The 27603-nt window shown below is 41.2% G+C and overlaps 1 protein-coding gene across 1 annotated transcript; it reads right to left on the reverse strand.

Annotated features, from left to right (window-relative positions):
- Positions 1-1191: 1191 nt before the first annotated feature.
- Positions 1192-27167, reverse strand: LOC122748473 (zinc finger protein 2 homolog). The gene is made up of 4 exons (XM_043994103.1): positions 27037-27167; positions 15692-15941; positions 15345-15607; positions 1192-1261 (listed from the first exon to the last, which is right to left on the reverse strand). Exons 1-4 carry the CDS (start codon positions 27165-27167, stop codon positions 1192-1194), a joined length of 714 nt encoding a protein of 237 aa, XP_043850038.1.
- Positions 27168-27603: the final 436 nt, after the last annotated feature.

Raw genomic sequence — 27603 nt, forward strand, 5'->3', positions numbered from 1 at the left:
GCAGAGTTCATGGCTAGACAAGGGAGAGAAGAGAAAACTGATGAATTTTGGTCCTGGCACACAGTTGTGCTTTACAGAAAGCAATCTGGAGTCATACAAGGCAGGTGTCCAACAGCAAATGCCCTTTACCCTGCTGTGCCACTGCTAGGCCTAGGCCCAAAGGAGATTGGAGAAAGAGGAAATGGAGCTTTGCATACAAAATGCTTATACCTGCAATTTTGGAGGTGGCAAAAATTGGAAAAGAAAGTGGCATCCAAAACAAAGAATCTCATATGAGTGCAATGGAATACTATCCCTCCCTAAGAAATGACAAAGTCCCCAGAGAAAGCTTGGAGGACCTCTAGGAACTGATGCAGAGTGAATTGAATCCAAGGACCCTCTATTCAATGAAAATTAAAGAAAAGTCACTTGGAAACCTTGGGAACCCAGAGTAGCCCAACAATAAACTCAACAAACAACATGGAGAAATTGCTCAGCAGACCAGCTGCCTCCTGGGAGTTGTCGCTCAAGAATCCAGGCTGAGATTCAATCTAATCTGGATATTGGATGCCCTGTTCATGGGACAGAAAGGAGAAGCAGTTGGGGCAGTCACCTCAGTACTCAACACCAGCTTATTTCTACCAGGAAACAGAAGAAATAAGAGCAGCTCATAGTGGGGTTCAAAGGTTCACTGAAGGGGGCTCTGGATGACATTCCCAGAATGGGGGGAAGAAGCAGAGATGGGACACAGAACTTCTGTGGGCTCTGATTCCATTAGACCCTCCCAGGCTAAGAGAATGGGAACTTTTCCTGTCTTCTTCATGGGAGCTTTGGTCGGAAGGAAATCACTGCCCTGGGAGGAAAGGGCAGGAGACACCTGATCTCATTGGAGAAGAGGGAAGGGACTGGTCCAGGGTGATGAAGCTGCTAATTTTCACTTGTACAAAGTAAAGATGCGTATCCTGGGATCAGGAAAAAAGCCCTCTGACTCTTGGCTCTAAAGGATGGATTCATTCCAAGTATCCTTGAAAATGACTGTGCTGGCAGAAACCACTGAGGCAAGCACTGTAGGTGGCCCACAGCCTGGAGGAAGGAAGGTCAAAGTGTCCAGAGGAGAGAAGCTGAGGCCCAGAGCAAAGCAGGGAGACACACATGGTGCTCCTGGCTCTCCAGGGTCAGGTCCCTGGACAGGGTCTTCAGAACAGCACCCAGTTAGGTCCACTCCTCCGGGCTGAAGGCCACAGCCACATCCTTGGATGCTACTGATTCCTGAAACGTGGACCTGGGAGAATGTAACTTGGACCAGAGAGTGGCTGGGTCCCTTCTGGTCTTGAATTCTGTGATTCTATGGCCTCCATGCATGCAGTTCTCCAGGATGAAAGTCCTCAATTCCTTCCTTAGAGCCCATAGCCAATAAGTAGCCCTGTATGTATCCCCTTCTCTTCCTTCCCAGACCTGTCAGCTTCCCCTAGCATTTCTCCCCCCACCACCCCCGCATTTTGTCAGGACATGCCTCCAGTCTTCCCCTCTTCTGATCCAACCAACAGACAGGTTCCTGAACTACCTGGACCACCATGGGATGGGCAGTGTTATTCCCTGACCCAACCTTCAGGTGCTTCTGACTTCTGAAAGGAAGCCTGTGTGATAAAATAATGGAATTTGGCAGATGCCCAGGGGTCCCACCTGAATGATCTAGTACTGTTTGAGAAACTGGCTAGGTACCTACTTGGGATGATTGGATATGGGCCACACCTGGCCCACCCTGAGTGACATATGCTGCTGATGTCAGCAGGGGAACCACTCTCTGACATCCAGCTTGAAGGACCTCCCTTTTGGGGGAGGGAGAGTAAAAGTAGAAAAGGGAAAGCTCACTGAGGGGAGCTCGTCTTTCCTGTTGGTGAGCTTCCGAGAGCAGACGGCAAAGGGGCTGCACAGCTGTTTCCTATTGAAACTATGGACCCTTCCCGCCCCTACCCCCCTTCCCCTGTGGTGAGTACATCTCTTTGAATGAGCTGAGCTGTAAGCAAGTTTGGGGATTGTGTCATTCTTTGCTAGAACCAGGGAGCTTACCCATTTTTCTTTTTCCCTATTCCCTTGTCATTGGCTTAATTAATTTCACCTTTCCTGTGTATTTTATTCCCATTAGTAAAACCTGATTTGTTTGTGGAAAAGAGGCTGTTAATCTCCTTTCTTATTGGTCTGGGAGAAATAGCTAAAAAAGGCAGTTTGGAAGGGAGGAAACTTTGGACCTAGAGGTCCTTCATTATTTTCTGAACCCCAATATTTTGGCAAGCCACCCAATTAACTCTCCCCATATTAAATTTGGCCCCTACACCTGAGTGTTCTGTCCCTCCTTAGTCAAGACACCCTTCCTGTCCAGTTTTATCTCACAGGCCTGCTCCACAGCATGGACTCCATGTTGTAGTCAAACTCAATTTGTTGTTGGTCAGTAGTTCAGTGCTGTCTCTGACTCTTCATGACCTCATGTGCACTTTTCTTGGAAGATAGTGGAGTGATTGGCCATGTCCTCCAGCTCTTTCTACAGATGAGGAAACCGAGGCCAATAGGGTTAAGAGACTAGCCCGGGGTCACACAGCCAATACGTGTCTGAGGCCAAATTTGAACTCAAGAAGATCAGTTTTTCTGAATCTAGGCCTGGTGTTCTAACCACTGTAACCACCGATTTCCTGGTGCCACCTAGCTGCCCCACCAAACTAACTACACAATCATCACTGAAATCCCTGTCCAAATGCTTTAATGATCAGAGGACTATAAAACCAGACGAACTGAAGAAGCTGCCTTTTACCCTCTTTACTTCTCTGTCCTGCTTATCCTACCTCTCTGACCCTGCCTTCCAGGTCTTCTTTGCTGGATTCTCCTCCAGACCATGCCTGCTAACCATGGGTGTTTCTCAAGGCTCTGTCCTGGGCCCTCTTCCTTTCCCCAGCCATACTACTTCACTTGGTGACCTCATTAGCTCCCATGGATTAAATTACCTTCTCTATGCTGATGATGCTTAAATCTACCTCTCCTGCCCTAAACTCTGAGCTGACTTCCAGCCTCAAATCACCAACTGCCTTTCAAATGTCTTAAACTGAACATCCAGTAGACACCTTAAACTCAACATGTCCCAAACTGAACTCATCTTTCCCCTCAAAACCTATGAAGTTTGAGGTGCCCATGGTATATCCAGCTCAAAATGTCCACTAGACAGTAAGGATATTTGATGATAAAAATGAGTAAAGGCTTTCTGTGCAGAAGAGTGATATAAATATTCAACATGAGTCCAGAATAAAATTTTAAAATTCAGAATAAAATTTTAAAAAATAAGACAACCAGGAAATGAAAAGAAGTTCTATCCATTAATCATGACATTCAAAGTGATCAGGATCAATAGACTCCTTAAGGGAATTAGTCACTTCATAGCATGTACTGATTTCATGCAGAAGGAAACACTGAAAAGAGCTTTAGAAGATGATTTGTATGTAGGTAATGAAAAACCAAGAATACCAAAGAGCATAGTGATGAAAAAGAAATGAAAGGAGATAACCTTCTATACTTCAATGCATATTATTACAGTAAAAGTGTTCATTGTTCCTGGTTCACCAAAATAAGACTCCAAAGATTTCAGAAACAGGTAGAAGTATAAAGGTTTAATATTTGATAAAGTAGACAACACTGAACAATAACAAGGGATAGGTCATGAGTAAATGTCACAAAGAAAACTGGCTAACTATTATAGGGTTAAAAAAGATATAGTTTAAAAATCTCACAACAGTCATGTTGTAGAATATGTACCTAAGAAGGAATCCCAACTACCTCATACACAACAATTGATCATCTAGTGTCGACTAGAAGACTTCGAGTGAGGGAGGAACTCATTTATTTCTAGTTTACTTTTGAACAATGCTAATCAGGACTTTTGGGTCACATGATCGATCAATCAATAAAAATTTACTAAGTGCCTACTCTAGGGAAGCTAGGTGGCTCAATGGATAGAGTGCCAGGTCTGGAGTCAGGAAGACATCTCTTCTTTAGTTCAAATATGGCCTCTGACACTTCCTCCTTATGTGACCCTGTGAAAGTCACTTGACCCTGTTTGCCTCAGTGCCTCATCTGTAAAATGAGCTGGAGAAGGAGATTTTCCCCACAGAAGTGCCTCAGGGCAGAGACCTGGACTGGTGAACTGTGAATTGCTTAGCATGGCACATGGCCATGACACTGAGATTCTGCCCCTAAGAAAATCACCATCAGAGGGGAAGGAGTCAGAAAGTGAGAAACAGGGAAAGATAAGGGGGGAGGGGAGGGAGACTAAAATTTCTGAACATCTCAGCAAGAAGAAAACTCAGAGACCTTGAACATAAGTAGATAAATCAACAGGGAAAACATTACCAGTACAAGAAAATAAGGTCTCCAGATCTAGTAAATCTATTAGATCTAGGTCAGGCATCTTTGACTATATGCTGCAAAATAAAGGAAAACAATCCAACACTTGATAAAATGAGACCCTGTGGAATGGGAGAACGTGGAACCACAACCTGGGAGTTTAAAAGAGAAATTAATATTTTTAGAGCAAAAGGTATGGCCTGCTATTGGGTAAAATAGAAAACCTTGAATCTGTGATGGCAAATGTCACCAGAGAAACAAGAGAGAAGACAATTGATTAGGAATGTAAATACAGAGAAGTGAAGGACAATCTAGAAAAAAATTAAAAAGAAAATCAACAATATTAGGAGAAATACACTTTGTATTCAAGCAAAACATTCTAATTTTGAAGATAGTGTGACAGTACTGTACAGCAGAGGTAACTCAAGGATCTTAGCTGTCTCAGAAGAACAAGACAAAACGCCTGAACACCACAATGAATAGGCTCTGTTTTCTTGGTGTTGTCAGGTGGAAATTAGTAAAAGTGGAAGAAAATTGATCTATATTCTGTTGCATCTCATTTTCAGAGGTTGCAATGAGTGCACAATCATCTGCAAACAAAAAAAAACCCATGGAACAATTCTTCCACTTTAGTCTTGGCTTGTAGCCTTTTCAAGTTAAATAATTTACCTGCAGTGACATAGATGACCTTGATGCCATTTTCTTTTCATCCTTAAAGAAGGTGTCTGACAATGTCATTAAAGACATAGTGCTAAAAAGCATGGAAGCAAGCACACAGCCTTGCTTCACTCCATTGGTGACTGGGAAAGTGCAAGAGCATTGTCCATTATCCAGAACCTGGGCAAGTGTGCTATCACAAAATTGACTTACAATACCAATGAACTTCTCAAAGTCAGTGGTATTATGATCACTGGTTGAATCCTTCCAGAGTCTTGGAAAGTTCAGGAGACAGAAGGAGAACCTGGAGCAGGAGAGGGAAAGCTTTTCTTTCCCTGAGACTAGGGTGGAAACATGATGGGATGGAGCCCTCTTCCCTTAGCTCAGTGGTAAGATTCCACTATGAGGGAATGAAGCTTCTCTCCTTCCCCAAACAGCTGGAAATCAGGAAACTTGTAGAGATAAGCCTTACTCCATGACTCACAATTTGGAAATTCATAGTAGATAAATCACATGTCAGTCACACAGCTAATCTCTGATTAGTTTTCAATGCCATAAATTTCTGCAGACTGGGAAGAAGATTCTCTTTCCTCTTGTGCATCTCTACTCTGCCTGCCCCTCCCCCCCCCCCAACTTGGCTAGAGTTAGAAATGCAGGGGGAGAGAGTTCATCTTTTTAAAGACTGAAAATTCTGCAGAAAAATTTTCATTCTTTACATACTTTTTTCTTTGGCTATTGAGGACACAGGAAAATAGCAATTTGGAATTACTAAAACACAAACTACAGACAATGCCAACAACATATTCGACATTAAATACAAATAAGTTAAATCCTAGTGGTTAAAGCATACCAGATCAGCCAATTTGTCACCCATCTTCTCTAGAGGAGTCCCAGAAGTTGCCTTTGCCTGTCCAAATCCTCTGATTGCACGTGACAATCAGCCCAAATGCTTCTTTTTTTAAATTTTATTTTAAGTGAGGCAATTAGAGTTAAGTGACTTGCCCAGGGTCACACAGCTAGTAAGTGTTAAGTGTCTGAGGCCAGATTTGAACTCAGGTACTCCTGACTCCAGGGCCGGTGCTCTATCCACTGCGCCATCTAACTGCCCCCCAAATGCTTCTTATATGGAATTTAGTTCCTTTAGATTCCCTTTCCATGCTGGTGGTGCAGGAACAACCATAGAAGGTTTTAGAGAGAACTTGCAGGGCTCCTTTTCCACACAATGGTTCATTTTCACCTCAAGTCCATCAAGCAAATTCCCTCACCATAATGTTTGGGTCATGAAAATCAGGAGGCTGAAACTATCTCAGCCTGAAGAGAAGTCCTTGACTTCTACATGCAGCAGGCTGAATACATACCTGTTTAAGCTGAACACAGGTGTGTAGACGTTCTGTGGGAGACACCTTCAAATTCCCCTCAGTTTCCCCAATTTTTATACCTTTGACCCCACTCTAGCTTGCTCTCTTTACCAAACACAGTTCTTCAATTGACATCATTGTGACACAAGTCCTTTTTCTTATCCTAAATATGTTTTCCAGACCATGCAGATGTGTTCTTTCATGAAATCTTGCAGCTTATCAGCAACTCGATTGCTTTTTTCTCTTTTACGACCTGGGCAGTGGAAGGGGGTTGTCACCAATTATGTTCCCTTATTTCACCATTCTCTTACAGTCAACCCTTCAGAAAAAGGGCAAGATTATTTTAACATGACTTTCTTATTATTCTTGCTTAGGAATGTTTTCTTTCTTTTTTCAATCTTAAAAAAGTATTTTATTATTTTCCAGTTACATGTGAAGATAGTTTTCAACATTTGTTTTCATAAGATTTTTAGTTGCAAGTTTTTCTCCCTCCCTCCCTTCCCTCCCCCCTCCCCAAGACAGAACACAATCTGATATAGGTTATATGTGTAAAATCACATTAAACATATTTCTGCATTAGTTATGTTGTGAAAGAAGAATCAGAACAAAAGGGAAAAACCTCAAAAAACAAAAACAAAAAAAAAGTAGGAACAGTATGGTTCAATTTGCATTCAGAATCCACAGTTTTTTTCTGGATGTAGAGAACATTTTGGGGAATGTTTTCATGTGGAAATTTATAGTTGTCATGACTTTTGAAACTTTCATAAGATTTCAACATTTATCTATCAGCAATGAGTCTTGGTACTGTAACGATTGGAATAACGCCACCTGCTGGATACTTACTGTAGAAGAGTTCTGCCCATGAAGGGAAGGTCTTTGAGGGCAAGACCAGGAGTCAGGAAGTGACGCGGACTAGTGGGAGGAGGAAGGAAGAGACTGGCGCTCAGTCTCGGGCTCTTTCCTCTGGACTCTGGCGGAGAAGGGAGCTAGAAATGTGCTCTCCCTTTAATAGATAGGAATCTAGGCCTTTCTCTCTCTCTTTACCAAATTCTTATTCTCCTTAATAAATGCTTAAAAGTCTAACTCTTGCTAAAGCTTATAATTTATTGGCGACCACTCATTAGATATTTTAGACAGACTAGCTAGAATTTTAGCCCTTAACAGTACATATTGGTGTCAGTTCTCGATTTTGACATACATTCTTTTTAGGGTCATATCTGATGTATCATTTGATATATCCTCCACTCTACATTTTATCTTGGTATTTAATTTTTACTTATTTTATGTAAATCTTTTTTTTTTTAGTGAGGCAATTGGGGTTAAGTGACTTGCCCAGGGTCACACAGCTAGTAAGTGTTAAGTGTCTGAGGCCGGATTTGAACTCAGGTACTCCTGACTCCAGGGCCGGTGCTCTATCCATTTCGCCATCTAGCTGCCCCTTATGTAAATCTTTTAAATTTTATGTAGATAGAATTAATTTCTTAAATTCTCCACATCTTGAATTATGAATGCTCCTTGCCACAGTTGTAAAAGATATCCGAATGTATCTTATTTGGATTTTTTAAAATAAATTTTTTTTTCACTCAGCAAAAACTTCATTTACCCCTCCCACTTTCCTTAGAAAAAAACCAAACCTGTTAAAAACTTGTCTACCCAAGATTAACATTCCTGCATTGTCCATGTCATGTATATGTGTACACATGCACGCACCTGTGCTCAAACAAGTGTCAGCTATCTGGATTCCTTCCTTTGACCAGTTCTGATGAGACAGATGTTCTAATGCCAGATTCTTCTCCCACCAGATCCTCCTCTGTTGTACAGACTTCTTCTTGAATCTCCATTATATGAGGTCACTGTTTCTAACCATTCCCCTCCTCAGTAGCCTTTGTTTTCTGGAATGTTCTAAGCTCTCTGTTCCTTTGTAATTGTGGATGGTAAATCTTGTGTAGTCCTGCCTGTGGCTCCTTAATGTCTTTCTTTTTGAGTACTTGTGGTATTTTTTTCTTTGACCTTAAAGCTCAGGATTTGGGCTCCAATGATCCTGTGAGTTTTCATTTTGAGGTTTTTTTCTAGATGTTTGATAGAATCTTTCTAGCTCCACATTGACATCTAGTTTTCAGAGACTTGGCAGTATTGTTGTTGTTGCTTTAATGTTTTCTTTGATTAAGATTCTTGGTCATGGTTTTAAGACAGTCTAATGATTCTTAAATTCTCTCTTCTTAGTCTGATTTCCAGGTCAGAAATTTTTCTAAGCAATACTTTACACTTTCTTCTATTTTTTCAGTTTTTACATTTTATTTTAATCTTGCTCATTGTTTCATGGAATCATGTCTGGTCCATTCTAATTTTCCATACATTTGTTGCTTGGACTAGGTTCAGCCCATGCTTAGTGGTGTGGTAAAAAAAATATGAAAGTTTTTTAACAGTCGGTTAGGATAACTGAAAGACGCCAGTTTTTCTTAAGGACCACCCTTTTGGGGAGGAGACCAATGGCATGAGCTAAGCACACCAGTCCGCCTGCAGTGGAGATAACCTTTTACCATGCTAGTAAGTTCCCATAGCAACTCAGTCAAGAGAGGAGTCTCTTTCATTATCTGATCTCATAGATATCCACTGTTCTGGACAGTTACTACTGCTTGCTTTAGTCTTTCCATGTACATTCTTATAATCCTTGGGTATGTATAATATACACTGTATATGGTTCTCAAAGTTCTACTCATTTGTCCTTGCATCAGTTCATACAAAGTGTAATGATTGGAATGACGCCACCTGCTGGAGAGCTACTGTAGGAAACTCTGCCATGAGGAGAAGGCATCTGAGGGCAAGCCATGTGGTCAGTTCCTTGGTGTTAGGAAGTGGCATTTGCTTGTGGGTACTGTCTATCAAAGCTACCAGCCAATCAACTTGAGGAGCCTTCCATTTATGGGAGGGGGACATGAAGTAGGAATCGGGTGCTAGTGGAGGGGTTCTTCCTCTTTTGGTTCCTGACCTCACCATGGCAGGTTGGATGCTGGGGTCTCTTAGAAATTGTTAGATTTTTTCCTTACTCTCTGATCCTAATGCTCTTTAATACATATTTAAACACTTAAATACTCTTGCTAAAGCTTTTAATTTATTGGCGACCACTCATTAGATTTTAGATAGTATACCTAGAATTTTAGCTCCTTACAGATGGCTGACAATGAAGAGGAAAGCTGAACCTTGATCTTCTGATCTTCTGGTTGGGTAAGAAATTTCCTCTACCCTGTCCCTTTAAACTTGAAAGTACTGCTAAGTACCGGCTGTTTTCTATTTAAAGTTTCAAATGGGCTTTTTCAACTCCCTAAGTGATCAGTTTCTGATTTTAGTCTGTTTAATCAGACAAATGGGGGATAAGATCATGTTAATGCTTTGTTTTGTGGATTCTCTATTTTTATTTTTATTTTTGTTAGAAGAGCAAGCAAGGTGCTCATACAAGGGAATATAAACATCCTCCCCTATCCCAACCATGCCTTTACTTTTTTCAAATTCTAACACTAAGCATTTCTCTCCTTTTGCATGCGTGGAGGCAATGACCTGGCCTCTAGAAGGGGAAATCAGGCCTGAGTTCGAAACCAAGCCTGATTCCCCAGCTGTGCACCACATGGGAGAGGTGGTCCTGTCCCCTCCCCCTCCTCTGGCTCCACCTCCTACTCCTCCCACGGCCATGCCTCTTGATCCTCCCACCAGGGAAGTCAAGAGATCTTTCTCGGGTCCTGAGCTTGGGCATGTACACCTTTCTCTACCTGCATTTCCGGCTTCTACTCTGTTACAAGAGCAAACAGCTTTGACCCTACCCCAGCTAAGCTGTGATTCTGACTCAACCTATTGTGGTTCTCCCAAACCAATCTTAGAAAACCCTTTAAATCCCAGACATGTTCATTTTGTTCATAATTTTGTTAATCTGCTTTTGACTTTAATTAGTAATCTTATAAAGCATTTGTATTATGAAAGGACCAATAGAGAATATAAAGGGGTTAAAGAAGACAAACTTAAGCTGAATAAAAATGACAATCATCATCATATTTCAAGAAGACATATTTTGCAGAAATGTATAAGTAAACAGCAAGGTATTGATATGAGGACTGGGATTTTAGATATCAGAATCAAAAGTGTTCTAAATTCACTCAGAGAAATAATGTCAGTTCAGAGGTTATATAGGATTTCTATGCTATTACATCTACCTTTTGAAATTAATGGTATGGGTTTATTTTCATAGAGATTTTCATGCTTTTGAGATTGTGTTTTATACTTAGTTTTTTTTTAAAAGTAGAATATTTGTAAAACCTTTTTATATTCATGTGATCAAGTTTATATTTTGTAATGCTCTTATTAATGTTAAGTTCATATTCATTTAGATTTCTTTAGTTTGAATTTCATTGTCTTTTATTCTTCCATGTGTATTTTGTTGTATTCATTTATCTCTATTTTAAAACAATGCAAGATGGTTTTGATTTCATAATACAATGTTAATTCTGGGAGTATTGTGCTCCCATATTCTAAATTTTTTTTTTCTTTCCAAATGATTATTTGATCAAGCTCTATAAAGCATTTCCCTGGCAAATTGGTACCCATGGCAAGTGTAAATTGATTCAAAAGTATTATTTTTGATAAGCATATTCAAAAAACAAATTCAGAAGTAAGCAGTAGCTGTGTGTTTCTGGTTTGGAATGGAGTCTGAGGTCCAGCTTCCAGCCCAATTTGAAGCCTACAGATAAATAACCAGGAAAGGAATCTCAGATAAAAGGCATCCTTGCAGTTCTGTCACTTTCAAGAAGCTTGTCCAAATGGCTTATACTGACAGGATCCAACAGTAATCTACTGAAACTCTACATGGGGAAAGGCCATAGACATATTGCTCAGACTCAAACACAATTCAGAAATTTTCAGAGCTCAGACAGGGTTGTGGGTAGGGAACCAGACCACTTTGGGAGCACTGAAAGCTTGCAGCTCCCCAGTCTGAGCTGTCTCTGAGATCCTAGAATAATAAATCATTCAATACCCCCATAAAGCACCAACAAGATCATCTTGGACATATGAGAAAATAATGGGGTTCTATGAGACCCAGAGAACCTGGCTGACCTTTCTTAAGGTCAGCCCAGAGTCAGGAGAATTACATTTCCTGACTACCTAAAGGAAGTTAGTTTGTGGACAATCCTCCTCAAGTCGAGTAAACCAAATTATTTGAATGATGCTAGCCAATTAGCTTTGAGCAGTGTGGAAGGGCCGCCTCTCCTTTAGACTGCAGGAGGCTTCCGCTTGGACATGCTCTCTTGGCTTTTAACACTCAAGGAGGCAGGATACAGATTTTTCTCTCTCTCCCCTTTATCCTAGGTATTTAGGGCTTCTGATCTTTCTGAGCAATGTACTATCTCTTTACTAATATTTAATATGCTTTAATAAATGCTTAATGCCCCAAACTGGTGCAGTAGGCTCTAATTTCTAAGTAGCTACATATTAGAACCCTAGCTAATTTTCCCTAAACTTGGGACAGTACATAGGGCAACTTCAAATTTCCCCTAGAAGTGTAGAGAGCCTAAACCTGATGTCAACTCTATAATCAGGAAGGAGGCCTGAAAGATGAGCAAACAAACAAACAAAAAAAACACCCCACCACTAAAGCTACTGTGGTGACAGGGCTGCTCAAAGCACAAAACCAGAAGAAACATCACCAAGCCAAATTTCAAAGAAAAGTACATTGTGGGTGTAAATTCAACTAGAAATAGTGGAAAATATCAAGCCAGAGTAAGAGACTTATCATGAGCATAAACTTTATTTCAAGAAAACATTTAAAAACACTTCCAGATCTCTTTGGAACTAGAGGTCAAACTGAAAGTAGAATCCACTGGTCATCTCTGCATAGAAAACCCAAAAGGAAAACTCAGAGGATCCTCCTAGCCAAGATCCAGAGCTTTAAATCAAAAATAAAAATATTCTTAACATTCAGAAATAAATAATTGAAAAACTAAGGAGCCACAGGCAGGATCATACATGATTTAGCAGCCAACACTGAAAGGAGTGGAGAGCATGGAATTTTCCAAAAGACAAAGGGTACCAGCTTTTAACCAAGAATCAATTACCCATGATAAGTAATATTCTACATGGGGAAAGTGGCATTTTAATGAAATAGAGGACTCCCAGACATTATTAGGAAAAAAAAGGAGAGAAGACAAACTCCAAAGTACAAAGACAGGAGTCAAGAGATACATAAAAAAGGAAATGAAAAAAATCATCGAGAACAAATCAGGAATAAGTTGCTGTTGCTGTTCACTTATATACGATTCTTCATGACCCCATTTGGGTTTGTTTGTTTTTTTGGCAGAGATACTGGAGTGGCTTGTCATTTCCTTCTCCACCTCATTTGACAGATGAGGAACTAAGGCAGACAGGGTGAAGTGACTTGCCCAGGATCACATAGCTAGGAAGGCCAGATCTGAACTCACAAAGATCCTTCTTCCTGACTTTAGGCCTAGCATGCTATCCACTAAACCACCTAGCTGTCCTTAAGGAGAAATTGCTTCCATTCTAATATGGGGAGATGATACACAAGTTTCCTTGTAACCATGATCAAGGATAAAAGAGATAGAAGGTCTTGGAATAGTTTTTTTTTTTTTTAGCATTTCTTTTTTTTTTTTTTTTTACTATTTATTTATTTATTTATTTATTTTTTAATGTATGAGGTATTTTATTTTTTCCGTTACATGTAAAGATAGTTCTCAACTTTTGTTTATACATGCTTTACAATTTCAGATTTTTCTCCCTCCCTCCCCTCCCTCCCCCCTCCTCTAGACAGCAGGTAATCTGATATAGGTTATATCTATATATCTCTATACATATACATATAGATATATATATATATACACACACATATATATACACATAATAACATTAATCCTATTTCTGCATTAATCCTGTTACAAGAGAAAGAATCAGAGCAGTGATGCAAAACCTCAAAATAGAAAAAAAAAACAACAGCACCCAATTGGCATAGTTTTAATATGTCTGGAGAACCTAAAAAGCATGGAATGGCAAGGTCAGGAGAATACACTGGACTGGAGACCAGGAAGGTTTAGAGAAAATGACATCACACAATGGAGACATACAAGGAGAATCAGATGGGGCAGAAGCCTTCTTTTCCAGCTAGACCAAGTAGGAGCTCCACAGGGAGAGATGATGACATCTCTGGATGTGCTGGTCCCTCCTAGAAGAGGCCATAAGGGGATGATGAGGCAATAAAAGGAAATATATCCAAGAAATAGAGAACACCTTCAAAACTGGCAAAAAATGACAGAAAGCACCTATCAACATTTTATTTTATTTTAAAATTTACAACCATGAAATAAAAAGAACATACCACACACATTTTACATACATGTGTGTATGTATGTAGACACACATATATGTGTATGTGTGCACATAAATATATAAATAAATAAAAGGACACAGGGTCCCACAGTAAGAGAATGAATTTGAACTCAGACCTTGTGGATTCAGTGATAGCCTTTTATCCACAGGGCTACCCAGCAGCCTAAAAAAATCACTATGAGAACAAATATCCAAAAGATATCAAAAAATTTATGCGAAAACCTTTTGTGTCAGCTAACATCATGAAACAAAGTCAATACTGATTAACTGGGGAATGGCTTAAGAAGCTTTGACATAGGAATACCATGGAATATTTTTGGGGAGTCACATTGAAAAATCCAATCCATTTTCAGGGCTTTATGCACAGGATGAAATCTGTCATGTCTATGAGGTCTGTGCTGCAGGAAGAGGCCTTGCCTCAATAAGTGGTGTGTAATTTAAAATTCTAAATGTGGATTCTAATCTGTCCCCCCAGTTTTGGGGGGAAACTGGGTAAAATCACTGATAAATGAGTTTAGGACTTTTAAGGATTTATTAAAAGATAGTAAAAGAAAGAGAAAGATTGAGAACAGATTTCTTACAGCATAGAAATCCTAGCTTTCCTAAACTCCCACCTGAAGTCCTCCACCAAGCTGATGTCTCCAACCAAAAGAGGGAGAAGCCCCCCCACCAGCATTGGCTCCTACTTTGCATCCTCCTCCCAGAAATGGGAGGCTCCTCAAGTTGATTGGCTGGCAGGTTTGATAGACAGTACCCACGAGCAAACATCACTTCCTGATGCCAAGGACCTGACAGCATGGCTTGCCCTCAGATGCCTTCTTCTCATGGCGGTGCTTTCCTACAGTAACTTCCCAGCAAATGGCGTCACTGCAATAATTACAGTGGATATGCGAGCTTTGTGTATAGCAAGATTTTCCCAATGCACACACATGTGTGAGATCTAGGTAGAGGCATTCCCACAATGACTGCTTTTATATGGCTTCTTCCCAGTGTGAATACTGAGGTGTCCAGTGACCTTGATCTTCCAAGAAAAGGCAGGTGCTCATGGAGCACATTCATGTCTTCTTCCTTCTATGTATCCTCTGATGTAAAGGAAGGGATGATCTTGGGCTGAAGACCTTCCCATGTTGAGTCCGTTATAGGGCTAGTTCCTAAGCTAAATTTTCTGATGTCTAAAAGCTCTGTTCTCCATTTGAATGGCTTTCCACAATCATGGGAATTCTCCATGGGAAATAAGGGATGTCTTAAGCCTAAATGATTTTCCATAGTGAGGATATTAATGAGGCTTTTCCTCTAGTATGGATTCTCTGATGTTTAGTAAGGGAAGAATGTACATTGAAAGTTTTACCACACTCCAGACACTCATAAGGTTTCTCTCCAGTGTGGATTCTCCGATGATGAGTAAGATGGGGGTGCTGTGTGAAGCCTGTCCACACTGATTACATTCATAAGGTTTCTCTCAGTGTGGATCCTCTGATGAACAGTAAGATTGGCTCTCTGTCTGAAAGCCTATCCACACTGATTACATTTATAAGGTTTCTCTCCAGTGTGAATTCTCTATGTGAAGCAAGAGTGGAGTGCCTCCTGAAAACTTTTCCACATTGATCACATTCATATGGTTTCTCCCCAGTGTGTATTCTCTTATGTGAAGCAAAACTGAAGCTGCATCTGAAAGCTTTTCCACATTGGTTACATTCATATGGTTTCTCTCCACTGTGGATACTCCAATGATGAATAAGATGAGAGTGCTGTGTGAAAGCTTTTCCACATTGATTACATTCATAAGGTTTCTCTCCACTGTGGATCCTCTGATGAACAGTAAGATTAGCTCGCTGTCTGAAAGTCTTTCCACACTGACTACATTTATAAGGTTTCTCCCCAGTGTGACTTCTCTTATGTGCAGCAAAACTGAAGCTGCATCGAAAAGCCTTTCCACATTGATCACATACATAAGGTTTCTCTCCAGTGTGGATTCTCTGATGTTTAATCAGATAAGAGCGTACACTAAAAGCTGTACCACATTCATGACACTCATAAGGTTTCTCTCCAGTGTGGATTCTCTTATGTGAAGCAAGAGTGGAGTGCCTTGTGAAAGCCTTTCCACATTGATTACATCCATAAGGTTTCTCTCCATTGTGGATTCTCTGATGTACAATAAAGGAATAGTTGTCCCAAAAACTTTATCACATTCATGACATTTAAGAGGTTTCTTTTCAGTGTGAATTCTTTGATGTTTAGCAAGCCCAGCCCTGTCCTCAGTATCATGAAAATAGTCTTTCCAAGAGGACATTTCCAGATTTGTGCTCCTCTCCTCAACATCAAATCTGGTCTCTGCGTCTGATGGAAACAAACACATACACAACATAAATATATCCTCTTCCTTCTGTTGGCAGAAAATAAATGATTGATTTTTTGTTTTTACAGGGCAATGGGGGTTAAGTGACTTGCCCAGGGTCACATAGCTAGTAAATATCAAGTGTCTGAGGCTGGATTTCAACTCAGGTGCTCCTCAATCCAGGGCCAGTGCTTTATCCACTGTGCCACCTAGCTGCCCCCTAAAATGAGTGATTTTTAATTTCCCCTATCACAAAGAAGAGTTTTCAAACTGCAATCGACAGAATCAATCATTTTAAAGTACTATTGGCTCACATCGATAGGATGCGTTAATTAATGCAGAGTTCCACACACGGTCCCATCAAATTGGACCCTCACAACAACCTAAGACACAGGCAAGCTGAGCGTTCTCATTATACTTTACAACTCAAGTCAGGAGCTCTGAATGGCTGAGGGACCTTACCCAAATCTCTGCAGTAAAGATTAGAACTCAACCTGGCGGACTGAGTGTACACAGTACACTGCACTAGGCAGATGTTCTTCATTCTACTTTCAATCCTTATATTCCATGTGTTGGGGGGTTTTTTATGACAATGCTATTCCTTTGTGTTCAGGTAATCTTTCTACTATTCTGTATGCACCAATTTTAATATTCTATCACACAGTCATTTTAATAAATTTCATGTTAATCTGAGGGATTTACTTTTTTCAGTTGTCATGTGATAATGTTCAGAGTTATATCCATCTTATAACCCATTCAGATCTATAGGCATTATGTCATTTGTTGTGTAACGATTGGAATAACGCCACCTGCTGGATACTTACTGTAGAAGAGTTCTGCCCATGAAGCGAAGGTCTTTGAGGGCAAGACCAGGAGTCTTAACAGATGGCTGACCACGAAGAGGAAAGCTAAACCTCAGTCTTCTTCTGATCTTCTGGTTGGGTAAGAAATTCCCCTCCCTCTCCCTTTATCTGCTAAGTACTGGCGTACTGGCTGTGTTTTCCTTTAAATTTTTTCAAATGGACCTTTTTAAACTCCCTAATTCCCCTATTTTGATTTTAGTCTGTTTAACCCAGACAAATGGGAGATAAGATCATGTTAATGCTTTGTTTTTGTGGATTTTCTATTTTTCTTTTTATTTTTGTTAAAAGAGCCAGCAACTTACTACACACAAGGAAATATCTCCCCTCTCCCAACCATGCCTTTTTCAGAGAAACCTGAAGAGATTCCTACAGTTTTTCCCAGTTCTAACACTAATTGTTGCTTTAATTTTGCATGCCTGGAGGCAATGACCCACCCTCTAGAAGCTTTTAATCCCCTAGCACCTGGAGGCAAAGTGGGGGAAGAGGAATCCAGGCCTGTGTTCAAAATCAAGTCTGATTCAAATTGTGCTGGTCCCTCCCCTCCCTCTCCAGACCCCACCCTCTACTCCTCCCATGGCCAAGCCCATTGCTTCCCCTGGCCTGGGAAGTCCAGAAATCTAATGCTCATGCGCAACTTTCTCTAACTACATTTGCAGCTTCAGGCTCAGCCTTCCCCAGTCTGGCTGTGCTTCTGAGACAACCTTAAAAAGCCCTTTAAATTCCAGATATGCTCGTTTTGTTCGTAATTTTGCTAACCTGCTTTTGTCTTTAATTAGTAATCTTATAAAAGCATTTGTATGGTGAAAAGCCCGACAGACAATATAGAGGGGTTAAAGAAGAAAACCTTAAGCTGAATACGAATGACAATCATCAACATAGTTCAAGACTCTGCTTCTTTGGCATGGAAGGGTATATATTGTACAGAAATGTAGAAGTAAGCAGCAAGGTATTGATATGAGTATTGGGGATTTTAGATATCGGACTCAAAAGTGTTCTGAATTCACTCAGCGTAATTGTATCAGTTCAGAGGTTACATAGGATTTCTATGCTCTTACTTCTACATTTTGAAATTAATGGTAATGGGTTTATTTTCATAGAGATTTTCATGCTTTTGAGATTGTGTCTTATACTTAGTTTTTAAAACAAGGAGAATATTTGTAAAAGCTTTTTATAGTCATGTGATCAGTTTATATTTTATAATACTCTTATTAATATTAAGTTCACATTCATTTAGACTTAGTTTGAATTTCATTGTCTTTTATTGTTCCATGTATATTTTCTTCTATCGTTTATCTATCTAATTTTTGAAAATTGCAAGTGGTTTGATTTCATAATACAATGTTAATTCTAGGAGTATTGTGCTCCCATATTCTGAGTTGTTTGTTTTTGTTATTTTTTTTTTCCTCAACTGATTATTTGATCAAACTCTTTAAAGCATTTCACTGGCAAATTGGTTTCCATGGCAAGTATAAATTGATTTAGAAGTATTATTTTTTGATAAGCATATTCCAAAAAAAAAAAAAGAGGGGAATGTTTGTAAAAGTTTTCTTTTTTCAAAAAAGTTTTCTTTGGGATTGTGTTTGTGCTTTAACTTGTATTTAAAATATGTTCTGATTTTTCACGAAAGTAATTGTATACTAAGTAAAAAATAGGGGTATTATTGAAATTGTTGCATAATTATATATTGTATCTGAGTCAAGATGTATCACATTTTTTGCAATCATTTATTATCCTCAATTTTTAAATCCATATGAGATTTGGATACTGGGAACTTATCATTTAAGACATTAATTGCCTTTATTCTGAGTTATCCAGATGCCAGTTGGCCAAGATGCATCCATCACAAGAGGAATACATGCCAAGAGCAGACATGAACTGTCCACATGAGGGGAGACATGCATGAAGTCAAGGTCTGGCCGAGGCAACGGCTTTTGACAACTGTTGAGGTTGATTCACTTTGTTTCTATTTTTCTTCTCTTTTTCCCCACCAATATTGATACAGAAGGCTGGAATGTATTCATCCCACCCAATCTCATTTCTACACCTGGCTTCTCTGCTCCTCCTATATAGCCTGCTGCCCTGGCACATCTCAATCCCATGCAATCAGATTAAGTCTGACTCAGTTTCCTCCAATATGTTCAGTGGCATGGACATGTATTCCCTCCACCTATTTATAAGCCTGGCATACTGTATGGGCAGTATATATTGTCAAGTGTGGGAAGCTCATATCCCAATCATTTCTCTGTTCTTTTATGGTAACCCCCATAATTATCTCAGTGTCCTGATAAATAACAGTGTTGAATTGGCCTTGACACCTGTTACCACTTATATTCGATTTTCTAATTTCTCATACTGGCATGGGATAATTAGGCAGATCATGCAAAAAGTGATGAAACAAAGCATAAAATTATTTTAAAATTAATATCGCAGCAGTTGTCTTCTCAATTACCCTCCATAAAGGGGGACTATAATAATAATATAATTTTAAGAATAGTTCAATTTTTGTTTTATTATATGTTTCATGAGTAACAACTAAGATTCTGAATTCCCTTAGACATGTTTTTGAGACACTTTCATTGTTTGATTTGATACTTGCTAAAGCTATTTTAAAGTTGTGTTAAGCTCAATTTTGTAGGAAATTTTCCTGGCTGATTTCAGCATCACACATCAACCCCTGAAAAGACTTCCATTCTCCAATTACACCACGAGGACATCTGAGAAAAGACTTTCAGAGACTTTAAATGAACAGTTTTGTTTTGTTTTTTTTCTCTTTTCTTTTTCGGTTATAATATACACCATCTGTAACATGTATTCTCTGCAGAGGCCCTCCCTTTGCAAGACCAATGTCAAGCGTCGGTTCATGAGGACAAAAAATCACCCCTCTGGACAAAACTTTCCTCTCTTCCTTTTCTATATTGTTGTTCACATATTATTAGTTAGCAATAGTTATTATATTGTTTTTACTGTTCCGTCAAGGAAACCATTTTGTTCTTGAGGAACAACAGGGGGGACTGTAAACGATTGGAATAACGCCCCCTGCTGGATACTTACTGTAGAAGAGTTCTGCCCATGAAGCGAAGGTCTTTGAGGGCAAGACCAGGAGTCTTTTCTTTGGCATCAGGAAGTGACACGGACTAGTGGGAGGAGGAAGGAAGAGACTGGCGCTCACTCTCGCTCTCTTTCCTCTGGACTCTGGTGGAGAGCGGAGCTAGAAATGTGTCTCTCCCTTTAATAGATAGGAATCTAGGCCTTTTTCTCTCTCTTTACCAAATTCTTATTCTCCTTAATAAATGCTTAAAAGTATAACTCTTGCTAAAGTTTATAATTATTGGCGACCACTCATTAGATATTTTAGACAGACTAGCTAGAATTTTAGCCCTTAACAGTTGCATATATACTCAATAGTCATATTATTTCACTATCTCATATCTTTAAGCATAAGTAATTTCCTTGGTGATCCCATTTAAAATCATTTTTTTTTTGGTGCTATAGATGAGCCCCCATCACGAGTGCATTGGCACTGGGTGTTTTTCCTCACATGAGGCATATTAGATTATTTCTAGCCCATCCATGCCCATGATCTCAGACATGCATAGACCCTCATTTGCTTTCTGTCTCTGCACCAGAGGTATTCCCTCTTTCTCCAGTTACCTTGTAGTTATATCTCCTCAGTGATGTAATCACCAGATGGAGATGTTACAAATGGTTTTGTTCCTGCGGACGATTGACCAGGCTCCTTGATCATGATCCATGATCAAGTGGCCCACTAGCATGCACATCAAAGCTAGCTTGCAAAAAGCACGAATTATTACAGAGATTGTATCTAGACAGTAGGACTTGATTTTTCTTATTATCATGTTAAGGCTTTTTATAAATTTGACATTCTCTTCTACTTATATCACTATCCTACTATGAGGTTGATTTTCAAAGGAACTGGTTGGCACGCAGCCAGGTCAGTCCTTCAGTCGTTTCTGTGAGAATGTAACCAGTGTTGCAGGGTGAAAACAAGACCGTTAAAGAGATTTTCCTTAAAAATTTTGTTTTCTATATAAACATAGTTTAAAAATAAGAAAATCAAAGCAATATATGCAAACTAAACTTCAAGTGCATTTATCAATTAATATACCACTTGACATAAGCCCAATTACAAAAAATACATGAAGCCACCACAAATCTTTTATAATACTAACTAGTGATTCATTTTAGTGACAGGTTAGGGAACTATTAACATAAAATTAATTTCCATTCCTCTGCATGAGAGCTTCTAAAATTCTCTTTTCTTTACAAGGGGCCAGTTCATTGTATTCTGGTTAGAAATTAAAATAGAGCTTGTAGCACAGCAGGTAGATGGCTAAGATTCACAGAGCACTGAACATGAAGAAGAAACACTTCTGAAATTATAGGCCCATGAGCAATGGGGATCACAACACACTTTCTGCAGGGGTTATTGAAAGGGAGTCCAAGAAGAAGAGATTTTGGAAGACCCTGTTTTGCTCTGGTGTCATGGCTGTCCATTGCATTGATCAGGTTTCTCTGAAACTGAGGACTTTCATCATTTCTTTTCTTTTCTTTCTTTTCTTTTCTTTTCTCTTCTTTTCTTTTTCCTTTCCTTCCTTCCTTCCTTCCTTCCTTCCTTCCTTCCTTCCTTCCTTCCTTCCTTCCTTCCTTCTTCCTCCCTTCCTCCCTTCCTTCCTTCCCTTCCTCCCCTTCCCTTCCTTCCTCCTTCCTTCCTCCCTCCCTCCCTTCCTCCCCTCCCTCCCTTTCCTCCCTCCCTCCCCTCCCCCTCCCTCCCTCCCTTCCTCCCTTCCTTCCCTTCCTTCCTTCCTCTCCTTCCCTTCCTCCCTTCCTCCCTCCCCTCCCTCCTCCCTCCCTCCCTTCCCTTCCCTTCCCTTCCTTTCCTTCCTTCCTTCCTTCCTTCCTTCCTTCCTCTACCTTCTTCCTTTCCTTCCTTCCTTCCTCTTCCTTCCTTTCTTATTTTTTTGCAGGACAATGAGGCTTACGTGAGTTGCCCAGGGTCCCACAGCTAGTGTCAAGTGTCGGAGGCCACATTTGAACTAGGTCCTCCTGACTCCAGCGCCACTGCTTTATCCACTGCGCCACCTAGCTGCCCCTTTCATCATTTCTTAGGAAACGATAAGGTCCCCATTATCTTCTTGGACCATCACTTCTGCAGACCTTTGTCTGTATATGGGCATCACCTTTATTTAAATTTTTCCTTTTTGTAACAACAATAAGTAGCATCTCCATTTGTGTGTGTGTGTGTGTGTGTGTGTGTGTGTGTGTGTGTGTGTGAAAAGTGATCTTGATCTCTTTCAGTTTCAAGGTCTCCTTGTAGTTATTGAATCAAGGACAGAGTGGAATGACTTGGGGGCATAATTACAACATGAATTACAGAATGATCTCCCTTTATTTTCAGTGCAGTGTGAATCTTTGCATCAACACAAATTGTAGGTTTCTTTCTTTCTCTTCTTTTTTAAGTGAGGCAATTGGGGTTAAGTGACTTGCCCAGGGTCCACTCAGCTAGTAAGTGTCAAGTGTCTGAAGCCAGATTTGAACTCAGGTACTCCTGACTCCAGGGCTGGTGCTCTATCCACTGCACCACCTACCTGCCCCAGGGTTCTCCTTTCTAATGCATTGTGCTATCATCATGATTTTTCATGGAGGTATTTCTCTTATTCTCCCTTATTTATGACAATTTTCTTTTCTCTGTCTTATCTTCTTCTTATCTTTCCTCTCCGCCTGACCGGTAGATGGGGATGGGGTGGGAAGGGAATAGGATCACACCAGTCATCAGTAATTGAAATGGTATGATCCCTATTACTCAACAAGCATTGGCTTCCTTCAATCCCATCCCCAGATGTCTGGGTGAACCACTATCTGAAGAATCTCTTATCTTCTTAATCTCCCCCACTTCCAGAAGATCTAGGATAGAAATGTGTTTCCCATAATAAGGCAGCCAAGTGGCCCAGTGGATAAAACCATTTCCCAGGAGTTAGGTAGACTTGAATTGAAATTCAGCCTCAAACACTTACTAGCTCTACAACACTGGGAACATCAGTACTTCTTTGCCTCAGTTTATCTGTAAAATGAAGGAAATAATAACACCCCCTTCCCAGGGATATTTGTCAAGCTCTTGGCACACAGTGGTGACCATATAATTGTTAGGTATTATCATTGTCATCATGATTTTGATTCTTTCCACCCTGACTATTCTCTCCTTCATAAACCACCGTTCTCCTCTCTCCTTCTCTCCATCTATCTATGTGCCTGTTGAACTTAGGTATTTCCAGACCAAAACACTCTCCTTTGCCAGAATCAGCTACAAGTAAGTTCCATGATCTGGTTACCCTCAAACCACCCCCATGTCTGTGTACTTTCCTAGTTCTCAAATATATGTGCTTGCTTTAACTCTGTTTCTTTCTCTTTCTTGTACCTTAGCACCTACAAGTAGTTATTTTAGTACAGTTTTAACCCTGATGAGACCAGATCAGACTCAATACAGAAGATGGCAAAGGCCTCTAAGCCCCTGATCCTGCTAGGGGAGACTTGAGAGTCACCACCTACCATTTACCCAACCTTAGGGAGGCTGTCACCTACATGAATCTGACCAATGATTCTCCAGAATGGGGCAAAGAGCCCTATTCCTGTCCTGATGAATGGAGCTAGAGAAAAACCTGACACTAGGCTGCCTGGATCAATTACAATTTTAGTTACACACCCTCAGCTGGGCCCTCGCTGTGGGCAAGGCAATCCTTGGATAGCTCACCAACTGATTCCTTCTCCCGCTCACCACTGAGTTTTTCCACTTCTTTTCGTGCCTCCTCCACCTAGCAAGTCTCTGATCAGAACATGGCCTCATATTTCACTGCCAAATGAGATATTTACCTACAGCTACTTTATCTCCTCATTTTGCACAGGTCACATGCCTTCTGTTCCTCCTTGGCCCAAGTAAACCCACGTAAGTACATAAATGATCCCAGTCCATCTCATCCTCTCCCCCAGCAAATTCCCTCCTTATTCATACTCAGTTTTTCCACTAATTTTGACTCTCTCCCCCTACTGGTTTAAATATAACCAAGACTATGTGATGCATGAAAAGTCAGCTGATTCCTTTCCCCACCATGACATAGTGCCCTACATCTTCCAACCCTTTCCTGACTGAACAGCTGGAGATGGCCATCTGTCATTGGTGCCACCACTTCCTTTCCTCTTAACTTCTCCAAAGCTCTCTGCAGCCTGGCTCACCACTTCAGTATTCAGCTGAAGCAGCTTTTTCCAGAGTTACCAATGGCCTCTGAATCACTAAAACCGATGGCCTTTTCTCCATCCTCATTCTTAGTGCTTTTTTGCAGCCTCTGATACTAACAACCATCCACATTTCCTTGACACTCTCTACTTTTCTCTCTCAGTTGTGGGACATGACTCCCTCCTGGACTCCTCAGAACACACCCCAAACTAGTCATTATCTTTCCCCTGATGCTCCCATCTTCTGGCTTGTCTGTTAGCATCCAGGACACCCCCCCTCCTCATCATCCAGGCTCATAACTTGGGCGTCACCCACTCCTCATTAGCTCTCAGACACTTTCTCTCTCCTCCATCAATCTATTACACAGTCCTATGGATTCTACCTTGGCAACCCTCTCAAACACATCCCTTTCTCTCCCAACACTGCCCCTTTCTTGGTTCAGGACTCAACCTCACCCCTGAGTTAGGTTGAGGTTATTGCAAGAACTGGCTGGTTGGCTTCACTCCCTCAAGTCTCTCCCCCCAGCTGTCAAATTCATCTTCCTAGGCTCTTGCCTGACCATGTCACTCCCCACTCAAAACCCCTAGTGGCTCCCTATCACCAAGATCAAAGACAAATTCCCCTGTTGGGCTCACAGAGCCCTTCATCTACTGCCCCTCTCTACCTTTCTAGTCTTCTTTTACCTTGCTTGCCCTCCACATGGGCCAGAATCCAGGGGGCAGAGGCCTCCTTTCTGTTTCAGGAACAGGACGCTCCATCCCCCACTTCCATGGATTTGCCCAGCCAGGTGCTCATGCCTAGAAGGCTCTCCCTGGCTCCCCTGAAGTAGAAGCTCACACCCCACCTCCTACAAGAAGACTCTTCCAGTCCCCTGAACCTTCTTCTCTGGACTGGCCTTGGTTTATGCTCTACATGTGTGTAATTTAAGATTCTAAATGTGGATTCTAATGTGTTCCCCAGTTTGGGGGAAACTGACTAAAAATCACTGATAAAACGAGTTAGGTTTTTAACGGTTTATTGGAAAATAGAAAGAAAGGATTGAGAACAGAAATTCTAACAGCCTAGCATTCCTATCTTTCCTCAAATTTCCTGTGAAGTCCTCTGCCGCCACCACCATCAAGTCCGGAACCCAAAAGGCCTGCGCTCTCTGCGCAGGCTCCCTTTCATCCTTCCTGTCTCCTCCCAGACCATAGGAGGCTCCTCCAGTTGATTGGCTGGTAGACTTGATAGACAGCACCCATGAGCAAACGTCATTTCCTGACACCAAGGAAAAGCACAATGCCTCTGAGGCATTTTCCTCATGGTGGAGCTCTCCACAGCAAGTCTCCAGTAGGTGGCGTCATTCCAATCATTACACATGACAGCTGTGTCTGTGTTGTCTTTCCCAAGGGACCAAGCTCCCTGAGAGCAGGGAGTGTCCCCTGCATCTCCTTCTATCCCTGGTGATTACTAAAGGGCCTGGCATGCAGTAGGCACTAAACTAAGTGTTTGTTGGCTTAAGGAAGGTCTCCGAAGGAGCTCCTATGAGACAGCCTCAGCCCTCTTCAGACAGCTGCAGGAGAGTTGCATGCCCCCAAATTCCCAGCCAAAGACTTCTAACAGCATCATTGATTCATCATTAGGAGAGAACTGGACGGCCATGGAGTCCAAACCCCTCAATGTGCAGATGGGGAAACTGAGGCTCAGAGGCTCAATGACTTTGCCCAGGATCTTACTGCTAAAAAGTGTCTGAAAAGCAATGACAAGCCAGGGCTTCCTGCCCCCAAGTGTAGCTTTCCCTGTATCACAACATCAAGAAGGCTCAGGTGATAAGAGCCCACACACTCCAGCTTTCCCCTCACTCACCTGGACAGGAGCTCCTCAGGCCTTCCTGCTCACCTGGCTGGTCAAACCTTCTCTGGGAATGGGAAGTCCTGGGCATGGGGAATAAATCAGGTGTGAGGATGGAGAGAAACTTGTCATTTAGTCCCCATTAGGTGAAAGGGGGAATTCCACCAGGTGGTCCTGAGGACGACACAAAGATGGTTTCCAGGGTCTTTCTTGCCAGGAGCTTTGGGGGCTGTGAGAAGTGGTGGGACAGTCAGAAAATCCTGACTTTGTCTACCTCCTTCATAGAAGAAAGCCCCCCATCCCATGGCTTGCATTGCCCAGAAATCAGAGGCAGCTGATAGGACAGAGGAGAGAGCTGGACACGGGGCAGGAAGCCCTGAGCTCCAATCTGGCCTCAAAAGCCTCCTCATTGTTGCCCATGCGCAAATCACTTCCTCTCTATTTGCCTCATTTTCCTCAACTATAAATAATGGCACCAAACCCAAAAGGCTGTTGTGAGGATCAAGTGAGATAAGGTACATGAAGACAGCCAGGAGGCTAGTGCCTGGCTAATTGGAGATGTATCCAAATACTTATTCCCTTCCCTTTCTTGCCTGGCATCTCTACTTGAATTTGGGGGATGGCTGATGGAAGAACAAGGGCACACTTGGTATCCAAGGGTAACACCAGGATCAGAGTACCAACTAATCCTTATTAACAAAGAGAACATTCTAATGACAAAACATTTCCAAAGAGGAAGGGCAGCCTTGGGAGGAAGAAGGCTCCCTTCATTGCCGTCTTCAAGGAAATGAGGGCCAGGATCAGTGTTTAGAGATTTTGTAGACAAAGCTCCCAGTTCCCTCTCCCACAATGCCAAGAGTTCTCATAGCAAAACCAGGCAGGCAGGAGGCTTGAACACAGGAGGCTGGCACTTTGGCCTCTCTAAGATTTGATAATACCCCACACTCTGCCCACCAGGGAGGGAATGAAGATACTCCTTTTGAAGGCAGATTCAGTTACCAGGGGAAGTCTTGGTCCTTACCCAGGGAGAGCAGGTTCTGGGCATTCTCCAGCATCTGACCTCCTTGTGCAGCTCTTTCTGAGAATGGTCCAGAGGCGCCACTCCTCCTTGGTGAAATCCACAGCCACATCCTGGAATGTCACCAACTCCTAAACCATCAAAATACATAGGATTTAGAGCTGAAAGAGACTCCAGCATTGATCTAGTCTAATGCTAATCAACTTGCAGAAGGAAAATGAAGCACAGAGAAGGGATTTGCACAAAGGTCACACCTTCTATGAAAGTCAGAGCCAACACTTGGAACCATAGTCATGAAAAGCTCAAAGGAATAATGAAAAAAAAATGGATATTTTCAGTTGGAATCAAGCTGAGAAATGTTTTACAATGGAGTGCTATCCTTATGGAATCAGGAAAGATATGTGGTGTATCTGAGAGATATGAGGATCTCTGGAGGAGAAAGAACGTGAAATTCTTCCTCATCAGAACTGGCATAAAATGCTGTTAACAAAACACTTAAAACTTGTGAGAAGGTATCAAGTAAAAAAAAATCAATGAGAAGGTATTGA

The sequence above is a fragment of the Dromiciops gliroides genome, chromosome 3 (assembly GCF_019393635.1).
Source record: "Dromiciops gliroides isolate mDroGli1 chromosome 3, mDroGli1.pri, whole genome shotgun sequence".
Taxonomy (NCBI): Eukaryota; Metazoa; Chordata; class Mammalia; order Microbiotheria; family Microbiotheriidae; genus Dromiciops; species Dromiciops gliroides.

Coding starts and splice junctions, on each gene's coding strand:
- LOC122748473 (XM_043994103.1), bottom strand. CDS start 27,167: ATGTGGCTGTGGATTTCACCAAGGAGGAGTGGCGCCTCTGGACCATTC. Junction 15,942..27,036: donor AAGGACCAAGACTTCCCCTG/GTAACTGAATCT, acceptor AATGTGATAAAG/TTTTTGGGACAACTATTCCT. Junction 15,608..15,691: donor TATGTGATCAATGTGGAAAG/GCTTTTCGATGC, acceptor CAGTGTGGAAAG/ACTTTCAGACAGCGAGCTAA.